The sequence below is a fragment of the Erinaceus europaeus genome, chromosome 7 (assembly GCF_950295315.1).
Source record: "Erinaceus europaeus chromosome 7, mEriEur2.1, whole genome shotgun sequence".
Classification (NCBI taxonomy): Eukaryota; Metazoa; Chordata; class Mammalia; order Eulipotyphla; family Erinaceidae; genus Erinaceus; species Erinaceus europaeus.
In genome coordinates this window covers 33,192,546-33,215,457 of record NC_080168.1, presented here as the reverse complement: position 1 = coordinate 33,215,457, position 22,912 = coordinate 33,192,546, and the positions used below count along the sequence as shown (strand labels likewise).

General features: G+C 39.9%; 1 protein-coding gene across 1 annotated transcript in view; it reads right to left on the bottom strand.

The window, feature by feature from the left end:
* The window catches only part of C2CD6 (C2 calcium dependent domain containing 6), a 133,570-nt gene that overhangs the window by 24,450 nt on the left and 86,208 nt on the right, over positions 1-22,912 (bottom strand). Inside the window, exons 14-16 of the mRNA XM_060194151.1 lie at positions 20,906-21,184; positions 17,841-17,895; positions 10,015-10,073 (exon numbers count right to left, since the gene is read on the bottom strand). Coding sequence (XP_060050134.1) covers positions 10,015-10,073; positions 17,841-17,895; positions 20,906-21,184 — 393 coding nt within the window. The remainder of the gene's footprint in view (positions 1-10,014; positions 10,074-17,840; positions 17,896-20,905; positions 21,185-22,912) is intronic.

Genomic DNA, 22,912 nt, shown 5'->3' with positions numbered 1-22,912 from the left:
GCAAATAAAAACAACAATGAGATACCATTCCACTCCTATGAAAATGTCATACATGAGAAAAGGTAGCAGCAGCAAATGCTGGAGAGGTTGTGGGGTCAAAGAAACCCTCCTACACTGCTGGTGGGAATATAAATTGGTCCAACTCTCAGAAGGCTAGAAGTGGACCTACCCTATGATCCTGCAATTTCTCTCCTGGGGATATATCCTAAGGAACCTAACACACCTATCCAAAAAGATTGGTGTATACCTGTGTTCATAGCAGCACAATTTGTAATAGCCAAAACCTGAAAGCAACCCAGGTGCAACAACAGATGAGTGGCTGAGCAAGTTGTGGTCTATAAACACAATGGAATACTACTCAGCTATTAGAAATAGTGATTTCGGGGGTCTGGTGGTAGCACAGCGCGTTAAACACACGTGCCGCAAAGCACAAGGACCAGTGTAAGGATCCTGATCTGAGTGCTGGGCTGCAGGGGTGTTGATTCACAGGCAGTGAAGCAGGTCTGCAGGTGTCTGTCTTTCTTTCCTCCTCTCTGTCTTCCCCTCCTCTCTCCATTTCTCTCTGTCCTATCCAACAACAACATCAGTAATAACAATAATAGCCACAATAAGGCTACAACAACAAGGGCAACAAAAGGGGGGAAAATGGCCTCCAGGAGCAGTGGATTCATGGTGCAGGTACTGAGCCCCAGCAAATACCATGGAGGCAAAAAAAAAAAAAAAAATAGTGATTTCACCGTTTTCAGCCCATCTTGGATGGAGCTTGAAGAAATCATGTTAAGTTAAATAAGTCCGAAACAGAAGAATGAATATGGGATGATCTCACTCACAGGCAGAATTTTAAAAACAAGACCAGAAAAGAAAACACAAATATGGGGAAGGTGTATGAATATTACTGATTGTAAACCCCATTGATTTGATCTGATCTGGGGTCCATATTCAGATTAGGAGCCTATGTGACCTCTGTATCCCTGTAGATCCAAGCTCACATTCTGTGGTCATGAGTAGGAATGTTCCAAACTGCCCCAATTTCAGGACTCATCTTCCTCAGGTGGAACATAAAGTATGATGTCTAGCCTCCCTTCAGAGGATGGAACATTCTCTACCGTTGTTGATCCATCTTGAGGGCAAGGTTCTATGGGGGCAAAGAAAGGGGTCTATTGTGTTGTTCCTGATAGAGATGACTGGTAACAATGGAGAGAGGGATATATTGGAGGTCTAGGCCCGTCATGTCTGGGAATCTCAGGACTCCCCGATTAGGGCCCCAGCTGACAGGGTGGTCTGATAGTGACTAGAGAGTCATCATTAAAGTATGCCAGACTTGTGTCCTTATTCAGCTTTTGCAGTCCTTACTTTGGTAAATTTAGCTTTGGAGTGAGTGAGAAAAGTATAATAGAAAGTAGGTGAGGAGAGTATCTAAGTCTAAGTAGACACTATTTCATTATGAACTTTATGGTGTCTTTTTAGGTCTTTCTACTTGCTTGCTGCATATACTGACTCACTGCAGACTATTGTGCACTTTTGCTTTCAGGTATATATTCTGCCCAAATTTATGGATACATGTGAACATATGCCCTATCTCATGGGACCTGGTCTATGATGGTCTACGTTTTGGGAGAACGTGAACTGGAGTTGGTGTATTGCACCAAAGTAAAAGTCTCTGGGGTGGGTGGTGGGGAGAGTACAGGTCCTGGAAAAGAATTACAAGAGGACCTAGTGGGGGTTGTATTGTTATGTGGAAAACTGAGAAATGTTATTTACGTACAAACTATTGTATTCACTGTCAAATGTATAAAGGGAAAAAAAAAGATGGTATAGTCATGTAGCAGAAAAAGGAAAAATTATATACTGAAACATTACTGAAAACAGGAATTTTAGCAAATGATAAAGGCTACATTTCAAATCAGTGGGAAAAAAGATGGTTAAGTCAAGACATTCTTTATAAATTATAGAAACCAGTATTAATCGGAAAAGAAATTTATCTCAACTTTTTATCCCAAAAGAAATGTATGTTCTGTGAGTCAGGTGGTAGCGCAGCAGGTTAAGCGCACGTGGCGCAAAGCGCAAGGACTGGCATAAAGATCCTGGTTCAAGCCCCTGGCTCCCCACCTGCAGGGGAGTCGCTTCACAAGCAGTGAAGCAGGTCTGCAGGTATCTGCCTTTCTCTCCCCCTCTCTGTCTTCCCCTCCTCTCTCCATTTCTCTCTGTCCTATCCAACAATGGCATCAATAACAACAACAATAATAACTATAATAACGACAAGGGCAACAAAATGAAAATAAATAAATATAAGAAAATTTACAAAAAGAAATGTACATTCTTCTCAACTACATGTAGGACAGTTTTAACAATTGACCATATGTTGGATGGTACACAGCCTTAATAAATATGTGAATACTGAAATCATAAAAAGTATCTTTTCTGACCTTGTGAGTGTGAGGTTAAAAATCAGTCACTGAAAAATAAGAAATACTCCCCCCCCAAATGGAGACAAAACAATATGTCCTGAAGACCCTCAGCATTGCAATCAGACAAGAAAGAGAGCAAACGTACACATATTGGAAAAGAAGAAATCAAACCATCACAGCATAATATACCTAGATAATTCCAAAGACTACCAGAAAACTACGGGGAAAATTAATAAATTCAATATATAGCAGTATGAAAAATCAACCCACAGAAATCTTTCTGTGTGCAAATGAGGAGTCGGAGGTAATGGAACTGAATCATTCAATTCCACTTACAATTAAACCCCAAATGATAAAATACCTTGGGGGTGAACCTCATGAAGGAGATGACGGACTTTTTTACAGGGAAAACTACAGGACACTGAGATACAGAGCATAACACAAGGAAATGAAAGAACATTCCTGTTGTATGCTTTACATTGGGTTCTAGTTCTCCCCCGCCAAGAGAATTGGATCAGTCCAGTTAGTTTCGCAGGCCCGCTTGGCCCCGCCAGAGTTCGAGAGTAAGAGAGAGAGTTCCTGAGTTCCAGAGCTGCAGAGTAAGAGAGAGTGCTTGCGCCGCCGCAAAGAGACAGCAGAGTTCTGTTTGGTGATTAGTTTGGTTTAGTTTATGAATCGTTGTTCCTGAATAAAGAAATACAGCTTCCCTGCCCAGCCGTATGTCTCTGGTCATCTCTGTTACCCGCCCATGAAGCAAGCCCGCCCAGCTGGAGTCTCCGAAATTTTAACAACACATTCCTTGTTCTTGGATTGGGTTATTAAAATGGCTATCCTACCGAAAGCAATCTACAGTTTCAATGCAATCCTTCTCAAGATCCCAATGACTTTTTTCAAGGAAATTTAATAACGTGTCCAAAAACTTGAGTAGAACTAAAAAAAAAAAAAACCCAACCAAACAAACAAACAACCCCCCACCCCCAGAAATATCCAAGCATCCCTGAGGAAAAAGAAAATTAGAAGTATCACCTTTCCAGAGGTGAAACTTTCCCATAAAGATGGAAACAGGCTGAGGGTATGTATTTACATGCTAATGCCCATGTCCAGCAGAGAAGCAATTACCGAAGCCAGACCTTCCACCTTCTGCTCTCCATAAAAGATTTTGGTGCATACTCCCAGAGGGGTAAAGAATAGGGAAGCAGGGCCAGGTGATGGTGCACCTAGCTAAGCACTCACATTACAGTGCACAAGGACCCAGATTCAGGTCCCTGGGGAAGCTTTATGAGTGGTTAAGTAGAGCTGCAGGTGTCTTTCCCTTCCTATCTTCCCCTCCCATTTAAATTTCTCTTTCTGTCTCTATCCAATAATAAATAACGATAAAAATAAAGAATTAGGGAAGCTTCCAATGGAGGGGATAAGACTCGGAACTCTAGTGGTGGGACTTGTGAAAAATTATAGCTCTACTACCTTACAATCTTAAAAAATTAAATCACTAATAAAAAATTTTTTATAAGCAATGAAGGTATCATGCTCCCCAGTACATGCTGCTTTTTTGTCTAAATATCAGCTATTTAGACAAATGTGAGTTTTGATTTGCATTTTTCTGATAATAGTGATGTTACTTTTTATATACTTGTCAGTCATTTGTATGCTTTTCTTAGAAAAATTGTCTAGTTGTGTATTTAGCCTATTTTAAATTGGGTTGTGTTACTGTTATAAAAATACATATATATTCTAGATATTAGAGGCAAACTTCTGGAGTGGAATTGGGAATTGGAAGGGATAATGACTGACAGAAATGTTTAGGTATACACTTCAGAAGCTTGTTTCCAGATACTAAATTTGTTTCTCAGTTAGCTTAGATTTTTAGGAACTTGTTCTGGAATTCGGTTACATTTTCACTTTACAAGTCTGTTGCCTTAGGTGATGGAATCTTTCAACATTCTAGGTTTGTAGACTGTTTCTAACCTCTTTTTTATGCATCACTAACTAAAACTATTTTGTTTTATCTGCTTTATGTAAGTCTATTAATCTTAAGGGGAAATATATATATGTATATATATATCACCTAGGGCTGACTTTCATCAGACAGAATGACAGAGAGAGAGATCGAAAGAGAGAGAGTGATCTTACATACACGAAGCTTCTCCCAGTGTAGTGGGGATGGGACTTAAACCTGGGTTGTATACACTGCAAAGCAGGTACCCACCCTGCGATCTATCTTGCCAGCTCTAAGAAAATATCTTTAAGGTAAGTTTTTAATATTTACTTTATCTTCAAAAACCATTACCAGGGAGTCAGGCGGTAGCGCAGCAAATTAAGCACATGTGGCACAAAATGCAAGGACCGGCATGAGAATCTGTTTTGAGCCCCGGCTCCCCACCTGCAGAGGAGTCGCTTCACAGGTGGTGAAGCAGGTCTGCAGGTGTCTTTCTTTCCCCCTCTCTGTCTTCTCCTCCTCTCTCCATTTCTCTCTGTCCTGTCCAACAATGATGACATCAATAACAATAGTAATAACTAAAACAATAAAACAGCAAGGGAATTTTTCAGTAATTTTTCTTCAAATTCTCCATTTTTAGTATTCTTCCCATTTCCCCTTCTTTCTCTCTTCCTGCCTCACTCCCCCCTCTACTCTTTCTAAAACTCTAATGGCACTAACTGTTCTTTTATTGTTTTGCAGGTCTCTGAAGCTCTGTTCATTTTTAATTCCATAATTTATATTTGACATTTTTATAATTTCTAATTATTTTTAACTTCTAATTATGCTCTTTTTTAACTAGTGAATTAATATTGATTTATAAAATTATAAGATAAGTGTATAATTCCATATTGTTCCCACCTCCAGAGTTCTGTGTCCCATTCCCTCCACTGGAATATACAGTAGTTCTCCCAAGGTCACCCATGTGGGCTGATCACACACACACACACACACCCTCCATTTTTTTCAATGGTCTTGCCTTCACTTCCTCTCTAAGTCACCCTCTTACATCCATTACTAATTCTGAGTGTTCTTTCCTTTTCCCTCTTTTCTCTCAGGTAAGAGAAACAGTGCCTGGATTCTGGTGTTTTTCCAGATTCACCTCCTTTTCAGTGATGGTATAAAAACAAGATTCCTGGTAACAGATACTTCAGGTCTTGGTAGAATGGGGGTACAGAGCCCTCTGGTCATCTCCCCCTATCATTTACTACTCTGGGAGTGTGGATCAAAGTTATTTTTGGGATACAGAAGGTTGGAATTCTGGCTTCTGTAATTGCTGCACCATTGGACATGGACATTTGCATGCTCCCAGCCTGTTTCTATCTTTCCCTATTTGGGCAGGGCTCTGGGGAGGTGGGGCTCCAGGACATGTTGGTAATATCTGGACATATCTGCCCAGGAAAGTCTGGATGCAATCATAGTAGATGATGTTTATTTTTTCATTTATTTCAAGGGAATCTACAAATTATTTTTGATGGCTGCTTAAAATGTTTTGTCAGATTATTCAATGTTGATTCATTTTTTAATATTTATTTTTCCCTTTTGTTGCCCTTGTTTTTTTATTGTTGTAGTTATTATTGTTGTTGTTATCAATTTTGTCGTTGTTAGGATAAAAAGAAATGGAGAGAGGAGGAGAAGACAGAGAGGGGGAGAAAAAAAACACCTGCAGACCTGCTTCACTGCCAGTGAAGTGACTTCCCTGCAGGTGGGGAGCCAAGGGCTCAAAGTAGGATCCTTATGCCAGTCCTTGTGCTTCGCGCCATGTGCGCTTAACCTGCTGCGCTACTGCCCGACTCCCAATGTTGATCCATTTGAACGCTGACATCTGCTGACCCTCTTACACTCATTGACTTCGTGGATTTCCTAACTCTTGGAATGACAAGTGATTATCAACAATATTCAAATCACTTGGATGGTTAATTATGAGACTCTGAATCCTCTAAATTTAATGGTTTACAGGGGGTTGGGCAGTAGCACAGCAGGTTAAGCACATATGACATAAAGCGTAAGGGTCCTGGTTCGAGCCCCTGGCTCCCCACTTGTGTGTGTGGGGGGGGTCGCTTCACAGGCGGTGAAGCCAGTCTGCAGGTGTCTATCTTTCTCTCCCCCTCTTTGTCTCCCTCCTCTCTCTATTTTTCTCTGTCCTACCAAGAAAATAAATAAATTTAGGGAGTCGGGCTGTAGCGCAGCGGGTTAAGCGCAGGTGGCGCAAAGCACAAGGACCGGCATAAGGATCCCGGTTCGAACCCCGGCTCCCCACCTGCAGGGGAGTCGCTTCACAGGCGGTGAAGCAGGTCTGCAGGTGTCTATCTTTCTCTCCTCCTCTCTGTCTTCCCCTCCTCTCCATTTCTCTCTGTCCTAAAAAAAATAAATAAATAAATAAATAAATTTAATGGTTTACAGTAAGTACAGTTGTTGGTACATGTGTAAATTTTCTCATTTTTCTTCAACACACTCTCATCTCCAGTTAGGTCCTCCTCCATCGTCATATACCAGGACCTGAAAGTCACCCCCCCACCCCAACACCTGGCCCTGAGTCTTTTGCTCTGATGGATACACTAATCCCAGTGCAAGTTCTGCTTTGTGTTTTCCCTTTCTGTTCTTATTTTTCAACTGGCTGAGTGGGATCATCCCATATTCATCCTTCTCTTTCTAACTTATTTCACTTCAGCTTGATTCCTTCAAGCTCCATCCAAACAATTCCTCTCCTGGGGAAATATCCCAAGGAATCAAACATATCCAAAAAATATCTGTGTATACCTATGTTCATAGTAGCATAATTTGTAATAGCCAAAACCTCTAAAATCTTTTGTAACGCTTTTTTTTAATAGAAAGTGATAGAAAATGAGGAAGAGTGAAAGAGAGAGAGAGAGAGAGAGAGAGAGACTCATGCAGTACTGCTTCATCAGCAGGTGGGGGTGGGGATGTAGGGTTTTGAACCTAGGTCCTTGAGCATGGTAATGTGTGTGCTCTGCAGGGTGTGTCACCAGTCAGCCCCCTAAAAATATTTTTTTAAAGCTTAATTGGTGGTCTGGGAGGTGGCACTGCGGATAAGTTGTTGGACTTTCAAGCATAAGGTCCCGGTTCAATCCCCAACATCACATATACCAGAGTGGTATCTGGTGCTCTTTCTCTCTCTCTCATTAATAAATAAATGAATAAAATCATTAAAAATTAAAAAAGATTTATTGTCCTTTTGAGGTGCACTATGAGGTCATCAAGAGGTAAGTGAAAAAGCCAGACAAGGTAAACAGAGTAAACAATCAGGTAAAATTATTTGACTCTTTTGACAAATTCCTTTTTTTTATTTCTCCCTTGGGGTCAAGTAATGACATATAGTCCAGTTGTTGACACATACAACCTCTTATCTCCCCAAGACAGGTGTCAAGGTGTCTGCAAGAAACCTGCTCCCCCAACCTAGGTTCCACTCCCCAAACCACATACCAGCACCCTATCACCCTTTCATGCCATCTCTTTCTCTCCTTCCCAGACTCCTTTTCTTTGGTGCATTATACCACATCCAATCCAAGTGTCTTCTTATGTTTTCCTTTACTGTCCTCTTGATTACTACTTTAATAATGATTAACAAAATCACAAGACAACAGGGGTATAATTGTACATGGTTCCCACCACCAGAGTTCCTTATTCCCTCCATTGGAAACTGTAGTAGTTCTCCCAAGATCACCAAAATGGGTTGGCTATTATTTCTATAAATATGCACACAGAGACCTGCTTCACTGCTTGTGAAGTGACCCCCTGCAGGTGTCTCCCCCCCCCCCCGGCTTCCCCTCCTTTCTTGATTTCTCTGTCCTATCCAACAACAACAACAATAAGAACAATAACAATAACAACAACAAAGCCAACAATGAAGGCAACAAAATAGGAAAAATAGCCTCTAGGAGCATTGGATTTGTGGTGCAGGCACCGAGCCCCAGCAATAACTCTGGAGGCAATAATAATAATAATAATAATAATAATAATCACACACACACACACCTATTTTTTTCTCTATGGTCATGCCTTCTCTTCCTTTATAAGTCACACCTATACCTGTCACAACTTCAGAGTTCCTTTCCTTTTTTTTCTTTTCTTTGTTTTTTTCCCTCCAGGGTTATTGCTGGGCTCGGTGCCTGCACCATGAATCCACCACTCCTGGAGGCCATTTTTTCCCCCTTTTGTTGCCCTTGTTATTGTAGCCTCGTTGTGGTTATCATTATTGCCATTGTTGATGTTGTTCGTTGTTGGATAGGACAGAGAGAAATGGAGAGAGGAGGGGAAGACAGAGAGGGGGAGAGAAAGATAGACACCTGCAAACCTGCTTCACCGCCTGTGAAGCGACTCCCCTGCAGGTGGGGAGCCGGGGGCTTGAACTGGGATCCTTACACTGGTCCTTGCGCTTTACGCCACCTGCGCTTAACCCACTGCGCCACTGCCCGACTCCCTCTTTCTTTTTTTTGTCTCCTCTCTCTGAGTCCTGATGGTGTTGGAGTTCAGACCCCTCTAGGTATATGGACCAAAATTATTTTTGAGGTGCAGAAGGTGAGAGTTCTGACTTCTATAATTTCTTCTCTGATGGACATGAATGTAGACAGGTTGATCCATACCCCCAGCCTCTTGTTTCTATCTTTCCCTAGTTGGGTAGGGCTTTGGAGAGGTGAGGTTCCATTTTTCTTCTTTCTTTCTTTCAGATAACTTAGTATTTTTCCTTATCTTTCTGGTTTATCTCACTCAACATAGCTACAAGTTCTGACCAAGATACTGCAAATGAGATGATTGTATCTGTTTTAACAGCTGCATAGTATTCCATTGTGTATATATACCCTACCTTATCTGTTGTCTCTCATCTGTTGTTGGGCATCTGGACTGCTTCCAAATTTGGGCTGTGCTGTTATAAACACAGATGTACTTGGGTCTCTTCAAAACAGGTATATTTGTTTTCCTTGGGTAATTCCCAATTAGTTCTCCCAAGTAATTACTGGGTCATAGGGTAAGCCCATTTCTGGCATTCTGATGAGTCTGCAGACTGTTTTCCACTTGGATTGGAAATTTACACTCCCACCAGTAATGTAGGACAGTTCCTTTTCCTCCACAGCCTCTCCAACAGTTAGCATTCTATCTTTCCCTTTTTATTTTTTTATTTTTGTCTTGCCAGAGGACTGCATATGTGTGTGTGTGGGGGGGGGTCTTGAACATGGGAACTTTGGAGCCTCAGGCCTGAGAGTTTCTTTGTATAACCGTTATACTATCTCTTCTGCCCTTGATTTTTTCCAGTGTATGACATACTCACAGGTGTAAAGTGGTACCTCATTGTTTTTTAAATTTATATCATCAGTTCATCATATTCCTAATGAAAGTGCAACACTGGCTCCTGGCACTATTGTGAGCTCAACAGTCAGGAATACCACTTTGAGGAGACAGAGGCCAAGAATTAGTGTAGCTTGTTGAAGTTAATGTTATGTTGATGTCCTTTATTGCAATTTCAAAGCTTTTGACAAAACAATAATAATTGATTTAGAGTAAACTCAGAATTTCATAATGTATGATTTCTTGACAGACTTCATCAGCAAAGATGAATTCAAGATGATGTAAAATAGTAATAATAACTTTCAAAGAATATATTGACATATTTACCGATTTTCCTTTTTTATTCGTATTTTTCTGTGCGTTGGTCTTAGCCAGCTTTAACTTATCTGCAAAATAATTTTTAAGAATCATATGAGTAAGTTGGAACTTGTGGCATTTGACAAGCATGCTTTCCAGACATGTCTAACGCATGCTTGTGTGGCATAGTGATTACACTCTGGAGTCAGAAGTCTTGGCTCCAAGAATCTCTGCAACTAACCATCTGCTTTGGGAAAGGCCATCTTGTTTCTCTCTGTCTTGGCTTCCTCATCTGTCAAAAGATGAAGCTTCTTTCTCACTGAGTAGTGGTATGACTGAAACCAGTAGAGAGTGCATTTAGCACTGTGTCTAGAACACAGTCAACACTAATGAATGTATGATTTCTTGTTACTGTTACCATCATTACTACTCACTTTGGTCCCTGACACATTTCACTCAACCTCCTATCACCTGGCCGATCACTATGACAAGTACATTTTATTTAGTTAGTACTATTAAAAAGCTTAACATTTAAAAATGTTAAGACATTAACACGTTATCACGTTCTGTACTTTTACTGGACATAAAAGATTTTTGTTCCAGATTATAGTAAATGTTTCATTAAGAACTTCCATTATGTGTGACTCAGGGACAGAGAGGAGCCCAGGAGAGATTAAGTGACTGGTAAAAGTCTGGCAGTTTACCAGTTGAGGCACCAACTTCAGTCTGTTTCACCAACAAAAAGACGGCTGAAGGGAGGAGAGGACTCCCCTGAAACTCACCAAACACAACTGTGAGTCTCCATTGCTACTGCTACTGACCTCAGAAGTAGGATCAGTGTGTGGGGGGGGGCTGTGCTGACACCGGGGGACAGAGAACTAACCAGGAAACTCAGGAGAAGAGCTACAGCTTGGTGGCCTAGCGGTTGGGCTGTGTGGTGGGAGCCTTTCCATGTTGTTCTCCTGATGAGAACATAGTGAATAGTTGCCTCAGAACCTAAAGACTATAAATGGGACTTGTTTAGAAACTCACAGGGCCCAGCAGTGCTGTCCAGCTTGGCAGAGAAGCTGAATTGAGCCTGGAACTTTGAATCCTTGGAGTGTGAGAGTCTCTTTGCATAACCACTGTATTATCTCTGCCCCACCCTGCTTAATCTCTTGGTCAGGAGTCAGTGATTAAGCTAAGAAGCCTACTTATAGTTTAAAAGCCCTCAGGCTCCCATAGCCTACAGGGAAGAAAAAGAAGAAAGGCTTTAAAAGGCACTATGCTCCAACTCAAGGATTAAAATAATATTAAAACAACTATCAATTTCCACAACTGTGAGCCTGTTAAGTACCTTACTTAGACACAAGTCAGTCCAAGCAAGAGTGATCAGTAATTTGAAAAGAACTGAGAGAGGGACCTCATAACATACTATATAGAATGGTTAAAACAACAAGGAGAAATATTAGAGAAATGAACCAGGACAAGAGTCCAGCTAAAAGCCCACCAAAGGCTGAAACACAAAGTAATGAGGTCAACATCCAAACACTAGTTAAGGAAATAATCACAGGAGTGAGTAAAGAGTTTGAAAGAATTGTCATCAAAAATGCAGAAACAGCAAATAAGACTCTGGAGGAAAAACACTAATTATTTCATGTTATTAGAGAGTTGAAAGCTGAAATAGCTGAGTTAAGAACACAACTAGCTGAATAAGCTAAAACAGTATCAGAAAAGGGTAACAAAATAGATGAACTCCAGAAAACAGTAGAGGGCAGAGAGAATAGAATCAATGAAGCTGAAGACAGAATTAGCAAGATCGAGGATGAATTAGAGACAACTAAAAAAGAAGGAAGAGATCTCAGAAAGAAATTAAGAGATACTGAAAACAACAACAGAGACCTATGGGTTGATTTCAAAAGAAATAATATATGCATTATTGGCCTATCAGAGGAAGAAAGAGAGGGAGGGGAAGAAAGCATTCTTCAGGACATAATAGCTGAAAACTTCTCTAGTCTAGACAACATAAAAGACATAAAGGTTCAAGAAGCCCAGAGGGTCGCAAACAGAATTAACCAAGACTTAAAGACACCAACACACATCATATTTAGAATGGAAAGGAATAAGGATAAAGAAAGGATCCTGAAGGCTGCGAGAGAAAAACAAAGAGTCACCTACAGAGGAAAACCCATAAGATTTTTTTCCACACAAACATTACAGGTCAGAAGACAATGGCGAGATATCTATTGAGTGCTCAATGAGAAAGGCTTTCAACCAAGACTACTGTATCCTGCTGGACTGTCATTGAGACTAGATAGAGGCATAAAAACCTTCTCAGATAAGCAATAGTTGAAAGAATCAATTATCACCAAGCTGCCCTGGAAGAAGTTCTGAAAGGTTTCCTATAAATAGACCACCATAAATAGGCCATATATCAGAACACTCTAAAAATCTATAAGAAAGTCATTAAAATATCTTCAATCTTTGATATCAATATATTTCAATGGCCTGAATTCACCAATTAAAAGGCATAGAGTAGGAAGATGGATGAGAAAACACAACCCAACAATATGCTCTCCGTAGGAAACTCATCTAACTCAACAAGATAAACACAGACTCAAAGTGAAAGGATGGAAAAATATAAGCCAATGGCCCACAAAAAATGACAAGAACAGCTATTCCCATATCTGACATGATAGACTTTAAAATAAATAAAATTTTAAAAGATAGGGATGGACATTACTTAATGCTCAGAGGATCAGTCAATCAAGAGGATTTAACAATTATTAACATCTGTGCACCAAATGAGAAGCCATCTAAATACATCAAACATCTACTGAAAGAGCTACAGCAATATATTAACAGCAACACAGTCATAGTAGGGGACTTCAACACCCCACTCTCTCAAATTGACAGATCATCCAGGCAGAAAATTAATAAAGAAATGAGGGAGCTAAATGAGGAGATAGATAAACTATAACTATTAGATATTTTCAGAGTCATTCATCCCAAGAAACTAGAATACATATTCTACTCAAGTCCACATGGGTCATTCTCAAGGATAGACCATATATGTTAGGCCACAAAGACAGCATCAGCAAATTCAAGAGCATTGAAATCATCCCAAGCATCTTCTCAGACCACAGTGGAATTAAGCTAACACTTAACAGTCAACAAAAGACTAGTAATAGTCCCAAAAAGTAGAAGCTCAACAGTACACAACTTAACAACTACTGGGTCAAAGAGGAAATAAAGGAAGAAATCAAAATGTTTCAAGAGTTCAATGAAAATGAAGGCACAAGCTATCAAAATATTTGGGACACAGCTAAGGCAGTACTGAGAGGGAAGTTCATAGTCATACAAGTTCATAGCCATACACATTAGGAAACAAGAAAAAGCACAAATAAACAGCTTGATTGCACATCTTAAATACCTAGAAGAAGAGGAACAAAGGGACCCTAACACAACCAGAAGGACAGAAATAATTAAAATTAGGGTAGAAATAAATAACATTGAAAATATGAAAAACATACAAAAGGTCAAGGAAAGTAAATGTTGGTTCTTTGAAAGAGTAAACAAAATAGACAAAACTTTATCCATACTCACAAAACAAAAAAAGGAGAAGACTCAAATAAATCAGATTGTAAATGAAAGAGGAGGTATCGAGGCTTCTATGAACAACTATATGCCACCAAGCTAGAGAACCTGGAAGAAATGGCCAAGCTCCTAGATAACTACAAACTTCCAAAATTAAATAAAGAGGAACTAGATAATATGAACAGGCCAATCACAGCCAACAAAATTGAAACAGTTATCAAAAACCTTCCCAAGAATAAAAGTCCTGGACCAGGTGGTTTTACAAATGAATTCTTCCAAACTTTCAAGGAAGAGTTAATACCTCTACGTTTAAAAGTCTTCCAGAAGATTGAAGACACTGGAATATTCCCTTCCAGCTTCTATGAAGTCAACATCACTCTGATACCAAAAGCAGACAAGGACACAACCAAAAAAGAAAACTACAGGCCAATATCCTTGATGAACATAGATGTTAAAATATCGAACAGAATTCTAGCCAACAAGATACAGTAGTATATTAAAAAGATTGTTCATCATGACCAAGTGGGGTTTATCCCAGTAATGCAAGGTTGGGTTAATATATGTAAATCAATCAACATGATCCACCACATCAATAAAAGCAAAACCAAAAACCACATGATCTTATCAATAGATGCAGAGAAAGCCTTTGACAAAATCCAACACCTCTCAATGATCAAAACGCTACAAAAAATGGGAATAGATGGAAAATTTTTGGATTTACTGAAATGTCCAGTGTGTCTTCATAATGGCATCACAAAAAAAAAACTTCTTGAGTTAGAAAAAACATCTTTGCTAGATAGATGTATAAAGTAATCAAGATGTTTGTAAGCACAGAATCCACTGCTCCTGGAGGCTATCTCCCCCCCATTTTTGTTGCTCTTTTGTATTTATTGTTATTGTTGTTATTGATGCTGTTGTTATTAGATAGGACAGAAAGAAATGGAGAAAGAAAGGAAAGACAGAGGGGTAGAGAATGATAGACACCTGCAGACCTGCCTCACCACCTGGGAAGCGACCCCCGTGCAGGTGGGGAGCCGGGGGGCTTGAACCGAGATCCTTACGATGGTCCTTGCACTTTGTGCCACCTGTGGTTATCTGCTGTGCTGCCACCCGACTCCCACATATATGTTCTTGGCAGCACAATTTGTAATAGCCAAAACCTGGAAGCAACCCAGGTGTTCAACAACAGATGAGTGGCTGAGCAAGTTGTGGTATATATACACAATGGAATACTACTCGGCTATTAAAAACGATGACTTCATCATTTTTCAGCCTATCTTGGATGGACCTTGAAAAAAATCATGTTAAATGAAATAAGTCAGAAACAGAAGGATGAATATGGGATGATCTCACACTCAGGCAGAAGTTGAAAAACAAGATCAGAAGAGAAAACACAAGTAGAACCTGAACTGGACTTGGCGTATTGCACCAAAGTAAAAAACTCTGCCGGGGAGGAGGGTGGAAGAAGGATGACAGAGCATCTAGTGGGGGTTGTATTGTTATATGGAAAACTGGGAAATGTTATGCATGTACAAAGTATTGTATTTACTGTTGAATGTTAAACACTAATTCCCCAATAAAGAAATTAAAGAAAAAAAAGAAAGAATTACCAGATTTAGAAATAAGTCTATAGTGTCCAGTTGGTGGTGCACCTGGTTGAGCGCACATCACAATGCGAAGGACCTGGGTTCGAGCCCCCAGTCTCCATCTGCAGGGGGGAAGCTTCACAAGTGGTGAAGCAGTGCCACAGGTGTCTCTCTGTCTCTCACCCTCTCTATCCCTCCCTTCCCTCTCGATTTCTGTCTCTATCCAATTAATAAATAAAGATAATATAAAAATTTAAAAAAGAAATGTCTGTGTAAGTATACAATATAAGAACATGGCAACAATTTAAATTTTTAGCTGTTTTCTCTTCACTAAAGCTAGCTATTCAAGACAAGCCAATTTTATTTTAGAGGGAATTTGTGCTAAGGCCATACTTGGTATTCATGTTCTTATCTGATGTTTCCCCAACGTAAATCTTTAGTCTGATCAATCTGACTTTACACTTCAGACCACTTTTCTCTGACAGTGATGTTCTTACTCATCCTCCCTGTCCAGCATTCCAATCTTCTTGTTTCTTCACTTTAATTAGTTGATTTCAGTCTCCTATAACTGGATATTCATTTGCTCCAGTTATAATTGCAATAACTGTTAAATATTAAGACTCATTTTTTTAGATGAAGAGACAGCAAGGCAGAGAAACTGAAAAAGATCACAGCACTGAAACTCCCTTCACAGCAGTAGAGGCCTGGGTCACACACATGGCAGAGAAGGACTATCCAAGTGAGCTAGACTGCCAGCCACATTTTTGTAGTACTTTTTACAAGGTTTCTCAAATGCCTCAAGATGTTCAAGTGTGCTCCTCAATTAATTGCCCTACCTAATTCCCATTTTTTCAACCCCAGTATGGTCTGCCAGGGGCCTCCAAAACTCCTACCCAACAGTCTTGTCTGATGCGATGCAGTCGCATCATGTTCATACTGGATTGGCTGTCAAGTATTCTTTCTTTAAAATATTTATTTTTTATTTCCTTTTTGTTGCCCGTTTTTATTGTTGTAGTTATTGTTGTTATTGATGTCTTCGTTGTTGGATAGGACAGAGAGAAGTGGAGAGAGGAGGGGAAGAGAAAGATAGTCACCTGTAGGCCTGCTTCACCGCCTGTGAAGTGACCCCCCCACACACACACAGGTGGGGATCCAGGGGCTTGAACCGGGATCCGTAGGCCGGTCCTTGCACTTTGGGTCACGTGCGCTTAACCCACTGCGCTACCGCCCGACTCCCAAGTATTCTTATTATTACTTTTGGATTTACTGAAATGTCCAGTGTGTCTTCATAATGGCATTACAAAAAAAAAAAAAAAAAAAACTTCTTGAGTTAGAAAAAACATCTTTGCCAGATAGATGTATAAAGTAATCAAGATGTTTGTAAGCACAGATAAACATGGTACATGGTTAGTTTAATAATATTATAATACATGCAAAATAATAAATACATGCAAAATATTATTTAAAAACAAAACAAAAGCAGACCAGGAGGTGGCACAGTGGATAAAGCACTAGACTTTCAAACCTGAGGTCCTGAGTTCAATCTATGGCAGCACACATACCCAAGTGATGTCTGGCTCTTCCTCTCTCTTTTCCTATCTTTCTCATAAACAAACAAATAAACAAATAGAAATGAGTGACATTGGGGAATGAACTCAGGGTCTCATGCATGTGAATGAAAGTACTAAGTGGCCTCCTGAATAAATTGTTTAAAAATTTATTTTTTAAAAGGTTGATTTATATATACTAATAAGAAGAAAGAGAAGGAGAGAGGGGCAGGGGGAGAGAGAGAAAGTTGTAAAAGGAACTCAACTATAAAGAAAAAATTAGAGGGGCACAGTGTGCAAGGACCCAAGTTCAAGCCTTTGGTCCCCACCTGCAGGGGGAAGACTTCATGAGTGATGAAGCAGGGCTGCAGGTGTCTCTCTGTCTCCTTTTCTAGTCTCTCCTTCCCCTCTCAATTTCTGTCTCTATCCAATAATAAATTAAATTTGAAAAGAATAAGAGACATTTAAAAGCAGCTAAGAAAAGCAGAGATACCCTATAAGGGTAACTTTTTCTAGTATACACAGTACCAGGGATCAAACTTAATATCTTACTGTGCAAGTTCTGAGGTCTACCGCCTAGGCACTCTAGGCATTCATTCTTTTAAAAATATTATTATCTTTATTTATTGAATAGAGAGACAGAAATCGAGAGGGAAGGGGGAGATAGAGAGAGAGAGACAGAGAGACATCAGCAGCACTGCTTCACCACTCGCAAAGTTTCCCCCCTACAGGGGCTTGACCTTGGGTTCTTGTGTATGGTAACATGTGCATGGTGTGCCACCACTTGGCCCTGGCATTCATTCTTGATTGTAGAGAGAAGATACACAGACAGAGAAGACAAAACCACAGTACCACTCCACCATTCATGTAGTCTCCTTGAAACTATACATGTTGCCCCCATGGTAGTTCCAAGTGGGCCATCTCACATGGACCCACTACTTGAAATTTTATGGCCCATATTATTATCTGCTTGATTTCCCACTGATATTACAACTCCATAGGTTTCTCATGTCAACAGTCACAAAACAATGCTGTAGTGTTTACATTTGGATATAAAGTTGTAATGCTAATAATTTTATATAAGTCTATATTCTCAATGTCACTAGACAATAGAAAATAAGTCAGGTGTAGCCAAATCATAACTTACCTACATGAGGGAAATCTAACTTTTCATCCATCATGTTTGTGGGACCAAATGCACTCTGAAATTACAAAACGACCAAGGAAAATGAGTAAGCAAAATAAGCATCAACAAAATAAGCATCTTTACATTCAGCATAACTGACAGATAAAAATAATGAGACTCCTTGCTGTCTTTTGACATGGAAGGGAATACGGGCAGAAAGGAAGTAGAGAGGCAGTAGGTGGCTGGGGTAGAGGAAGTCCTGTGATAGAACTGAATCCAATGGAGACAGTAAAGACTTGGGGGCCAGGTGGTGGCACAGTGGGTCAAGTGCACATGGCGCAAAGCACACCGACCGGCATAAAGATCCTGGTTTGAGGCCCTGGCTTTCCACATGCAGGGAGGTTGCTTCACCACTGATAAAGCAGGTCTGCAGGTGTCTCTCTCTCCCCCTCACTGTCTTCCCCTTCTCTCTCCATTTCTCTCTGTCCTATATAACAGCAATGACAACAACAACAACAACAACAATAACAACTACAACAATAAACAACAAGGGCAACAAATGGGAAAAATTAGCCTTCAGGGACAGGCACTGAGCCCCAGCGATAACCCTAGAGGCCAAAAAAAAAAAAAATTGACAAAATATTAAATATGTATATTTAATTGAATAGAATTTTTCTCAACGTATTAAAAAACAGAACTTCTCAGGGATGCACAGCTGGTTCAATATACATAAATCAATCAATGTGATCCACACATCAAAAGAAAAACCAAAAACCACATGACTATCTCAATAGATGCAGAGAGAGCCTTTGGAAAATTCAATATCTCTTCATGACCAAAACACTACAAAAAATGGGACTAGATGGAAAATTCCTTAACCTAGTGGAGTCTATATAGACAGCCAACATCATACTCAATGGTGAGAAACTGGAAGCATTCCCCTTCAGGTCAGTTACCAGACAGGGCTGCCCACCATCACCACCATTACTATTCAACAGAGTACTGGAATTAGCAATTAGGCAAGAGGAAGAAGTAAAAAGAATACAGACTGAGAGAGGAGGAGTCACATTGCACTATTTGCAGATGGTATGATAGTATACATAGAAAAACCTAAATAATCCAGAAAGAGGAAGCTCCTGGAAATTATCTGGCAATACAGTAAAGGTGTCAGGCTACAAATTTAACATACAAAAGTTGATGGCATTCCTCTATGCAAACACTAATTCAGAAAAAGAATAAATCCAGAAACCAATCCCATTCACTATGTAGCTAAAACAATAAAATATCTAGGAATAAACCTAACCAAAGAAGTGAAAGACTTGTATACTGAAAAGTATGAGTCATTTTTCAAGGAGAAAGAAAAAGACACAAAGATATGCAAAGATATTCCATGTTTATGGGTTGGAAGAATTAACACCATCAAAATGAATATTCTCCCAGAACCACAGAAAAATTAAATGCAGTCTCCATCAAGTCCCATGCAATTTTTTTTGAGGGAGGGGGTGGAATAGAATAAAAGCTACAAATGTTTATCTGGAACCAGGAAATATCTAGAATCACCAGTACAATCCTGAGAAAAAAAGAGAAGAACTAGAAGCATTGTACTCCCAGATCTCAAATTGTATCATAGGGCCATTATAGTCAAAACATCCTGGTACTGGATTAAAATTGACACACTGACCAGTGGAATAGAACTGAGAGCTCAGAAGTTTTTCCCCACACTTATGGTCATCTAACTTTTGACAAGGGGGCTCAAACTATTAAGTGCAGAATGGATAAATCTCTTGAACAAATAGTATTGGAAAAATTGGGTTGAAACATGCATAAGAATGAAACTGAACCACTACATTTCACCAGACACAAAAGTAAATTTCAAATGGATCAAGGACTTGGATGTTAGACCAGAAATTAACAAATACTTATAGGAAAATAATGGCAGCACTCTTTTCCATCTAAGTTTTAAAGGCATCGTCAATGATACAAATCCAATTGCATAAAAAACTAAAACAAAATTAAACCAGTGGTTAGTACATCAAATTGAAAAGCATCTGCAAAGCAAAAGAAACCACCACCCAGGGGCTGGATGATGGCACACCTGGTTGAGCACACATGTTACAATGGACAAAGACCCAGGTTCTAGTCCCTAGCCCCCACCTGCAGGGAGCTTTGCAAGTGGTGAAGCAGTTCTGTAGGTGTCCCTCTATCTCTCTCCCTATCTCCCCCATTCCTTCTCAATTTCTGGCTGTCTATCCAATAAAGAGAAAGGTTAGAAAAGAAAGAAAGATAGAAGAGAGAAAGAAAGAAAGTAACCACCATCCAAACAAAGAGCAAAGAGACCCCTTACAGAATGGGAGAAAATATTATACATCAGACAAAAAGCTAATGACGAAAAATATATAAAGAGCTCACCAAACTCAGCAGCAACAACAAAAAAATGACCCTATCCAAAAGTGGGGAGAGGCTATGAACAGAATATTCACCAAAGAAGATATCCAAAATCCCAACAGACATGAAAAAAAGAATGCCCCAAGTCATTTATTGTCATGATGGTATCAACAGCTTGAAAGGCAACTACCACATTTGATAAGTGTATAAACTATAGCATTAAGAGTTCTTGAGGGAGTCGGGCTGTAGCGCAGCGGGTTCAGCGCAGGTGGCGCAAAGCACAAGGACCGGCATAAGGATCCCGGTTCAAACCCCCGCTCCCCACCTGCAGGGGAGTCGCTTCACAGGCGGTAAAGTAGGTCTGCAGGTGTCTATCTTTCTCTCCTCCTCTCTGTCTTCCCCTCCTCTCTCCATTTCTCTCTGTCCTATCCTACAACAACAACAATAAAACAACAAGGGCAACAAAAGGGAATAAATAAATAAAATAAATATTTAAAAAAAGAAAAAAACTTAAAAAAAAAAAGTTCTTGAACACACACACTTACACACACACAAAAAAACTGAAGAGTCAAATTCCTTGACTTCTTCCTCCTTCCCTTGCATTTTTTAAAAGTGCAGAGCCAGAGGATAGAAACAACATAATTGTTATTATAATTAATAATTGTATAATGAATTGACATAATTATAATTAACTTTCATACCTGAGGCTCCAGGATCTCTGGTTCGCGTAAACCGGCCCTTGGTTCACGTAAAGTGGTCCTTGGTTCACGAAAGCCAGTCCCTGGTTCACGGAAGCCGGTCCCTGGTTCAAGTAAGGCGGTCCCTGGTTCAAGTAAGCCGGTCCCTGGTTCAAGTAAACCGGTCCCTGGTTCAAGTAAGCTGGTCCTTGGTTCAAGTAAGCTGGTCCTTGGTTCAAGTAAGCCGGTCCTTGGTATGCTGGTCTCTGGTTCAGGTAAACCAGAGTAGGACAATGCTCCCGGCTGTGTAAAGAAAAGAGAATAAAATAAAAATAGAAAAGAAAGGAAAAAACCAAGAAAGAGGGAAAAATCAAAACAAAACAGTCAAGGAATGAGCTCAGGGCCTCTTCCATATAGGATATCATTGAGCTGTTTCATAGACCTTAATTTTTAATTTTCTTTTTATTTAGTAAGAGAAGGAGTGAGTGAGCGAGCGAGAGAGAGAGGGGCAGAGGGAGAGAGACAATGGAGATATTTATTTATTGATGAAAAGGAAGGAGAGAAGAGGAGGAGAGAGAGAAGCAAAATCTCACTCTGGCATATGTCATGTTGGGGATTAAACTTTGGACCTCAAGATTGAGCATCGAGTGGATTAGCATAGCAATTATCACTCTACAGGAATGTACCTTGGGACCCAAAAGGACAACTTCTTGCACTAGAAGTCCACAGACGAAATCATCATGGGAGCTTCAGAGTCTTCTAAGAAGACTTGGCATAAGAGGATACTGAAGTGACTGTTGTATTACAACTCGGGCAGATTTATTTATTTATTTATTCCCTTTTGTTGCCCTTGTTGTTTTATTGTTGTAGATACTATTGCTGTTGTTATTGATGTCGTTGTTGTTGGACAGGACAGAGAGAAATGAAGAGAGGAGGGGAAGACAGAGAGGGGGAGAGAAAGAAAGACACCTGCAGACCTGCTTCACCGCCTGTGAAGCCACTTCCCTGGCAGGTGGTGAGCTGAGGGCTCGAACCGGTATTGTTACCCCGGTCCTTGCGCTTTGCGCCACCTGCACTTAACCGGCTGCGCTACTGCCTGACTGCCTCGGACAGACTGTTTTTTAATCTTTTGCTGGAATAGGCATGACTCTGAGAGGGCAGATTTACAGATAACAACACAGGTAGGATTAGCTACATGTAAATGAGGTATATGTCATACCCACAACCTAAAAAAAAAAAAAAGACAAGATATGTCTGTCTTGTGTTAATATTGTAGGTTCATGGAAATTGTTTCTTGATAGTGTCAAGTGGGGCAGTTCTCAGTATACTAAATAGTTTTCAGGAATTTAGTCACACTTCTAGCCAACTTCCTTTTATTTAATATTTGTTTTTAAAAATACACTTTATTTGCTTTACTTATTTTTTAAATTTCTTTACTGGGAGATTAATGGTTTATAGTTGACAGTAAAACACAAGAGTTTGTACATGTGTAACATTTCCCAGTTTTCCACATAACAATTCAGCCCCACTAGGTCCTCCTTTGCCATCATGTTCCAGAACCTAAACCTTCCTTCCCCCCTACCCACCCCAGAGTCTTTTACCTTGGTGCACCAACATTTGTTTTATTTTAATGACATATATATGCAGGTGGGGAGCCGGGGGCTCGAACCGGAATCCTTACCCAGGTCCTTGCGCTTTGCGCCACCTGTGCTTAACCCGTTACGCTACCGCCCGACTCCCATTTTCCCCAATTTTACTAGACTATAATTGACAATATAATACAGTCTTCATCTGATATTTACATACTACTAGAATGTAACCAGTATGCTAGCTAATATATCCTAATGTACTCATTATCAGCATGTATTATCATTTTTGTGTGTGCTGAGAACACTAAAACTATATTCTTCTAACAATTCTGAAGTATAGAAGGTTATATTAACTAAAATAATCATGGAATACATTAGATTTTCAGAAATTATTCATCATCGAATTGAAAGTTGTATTTATGACCAAAATTTCCTCTTTCCC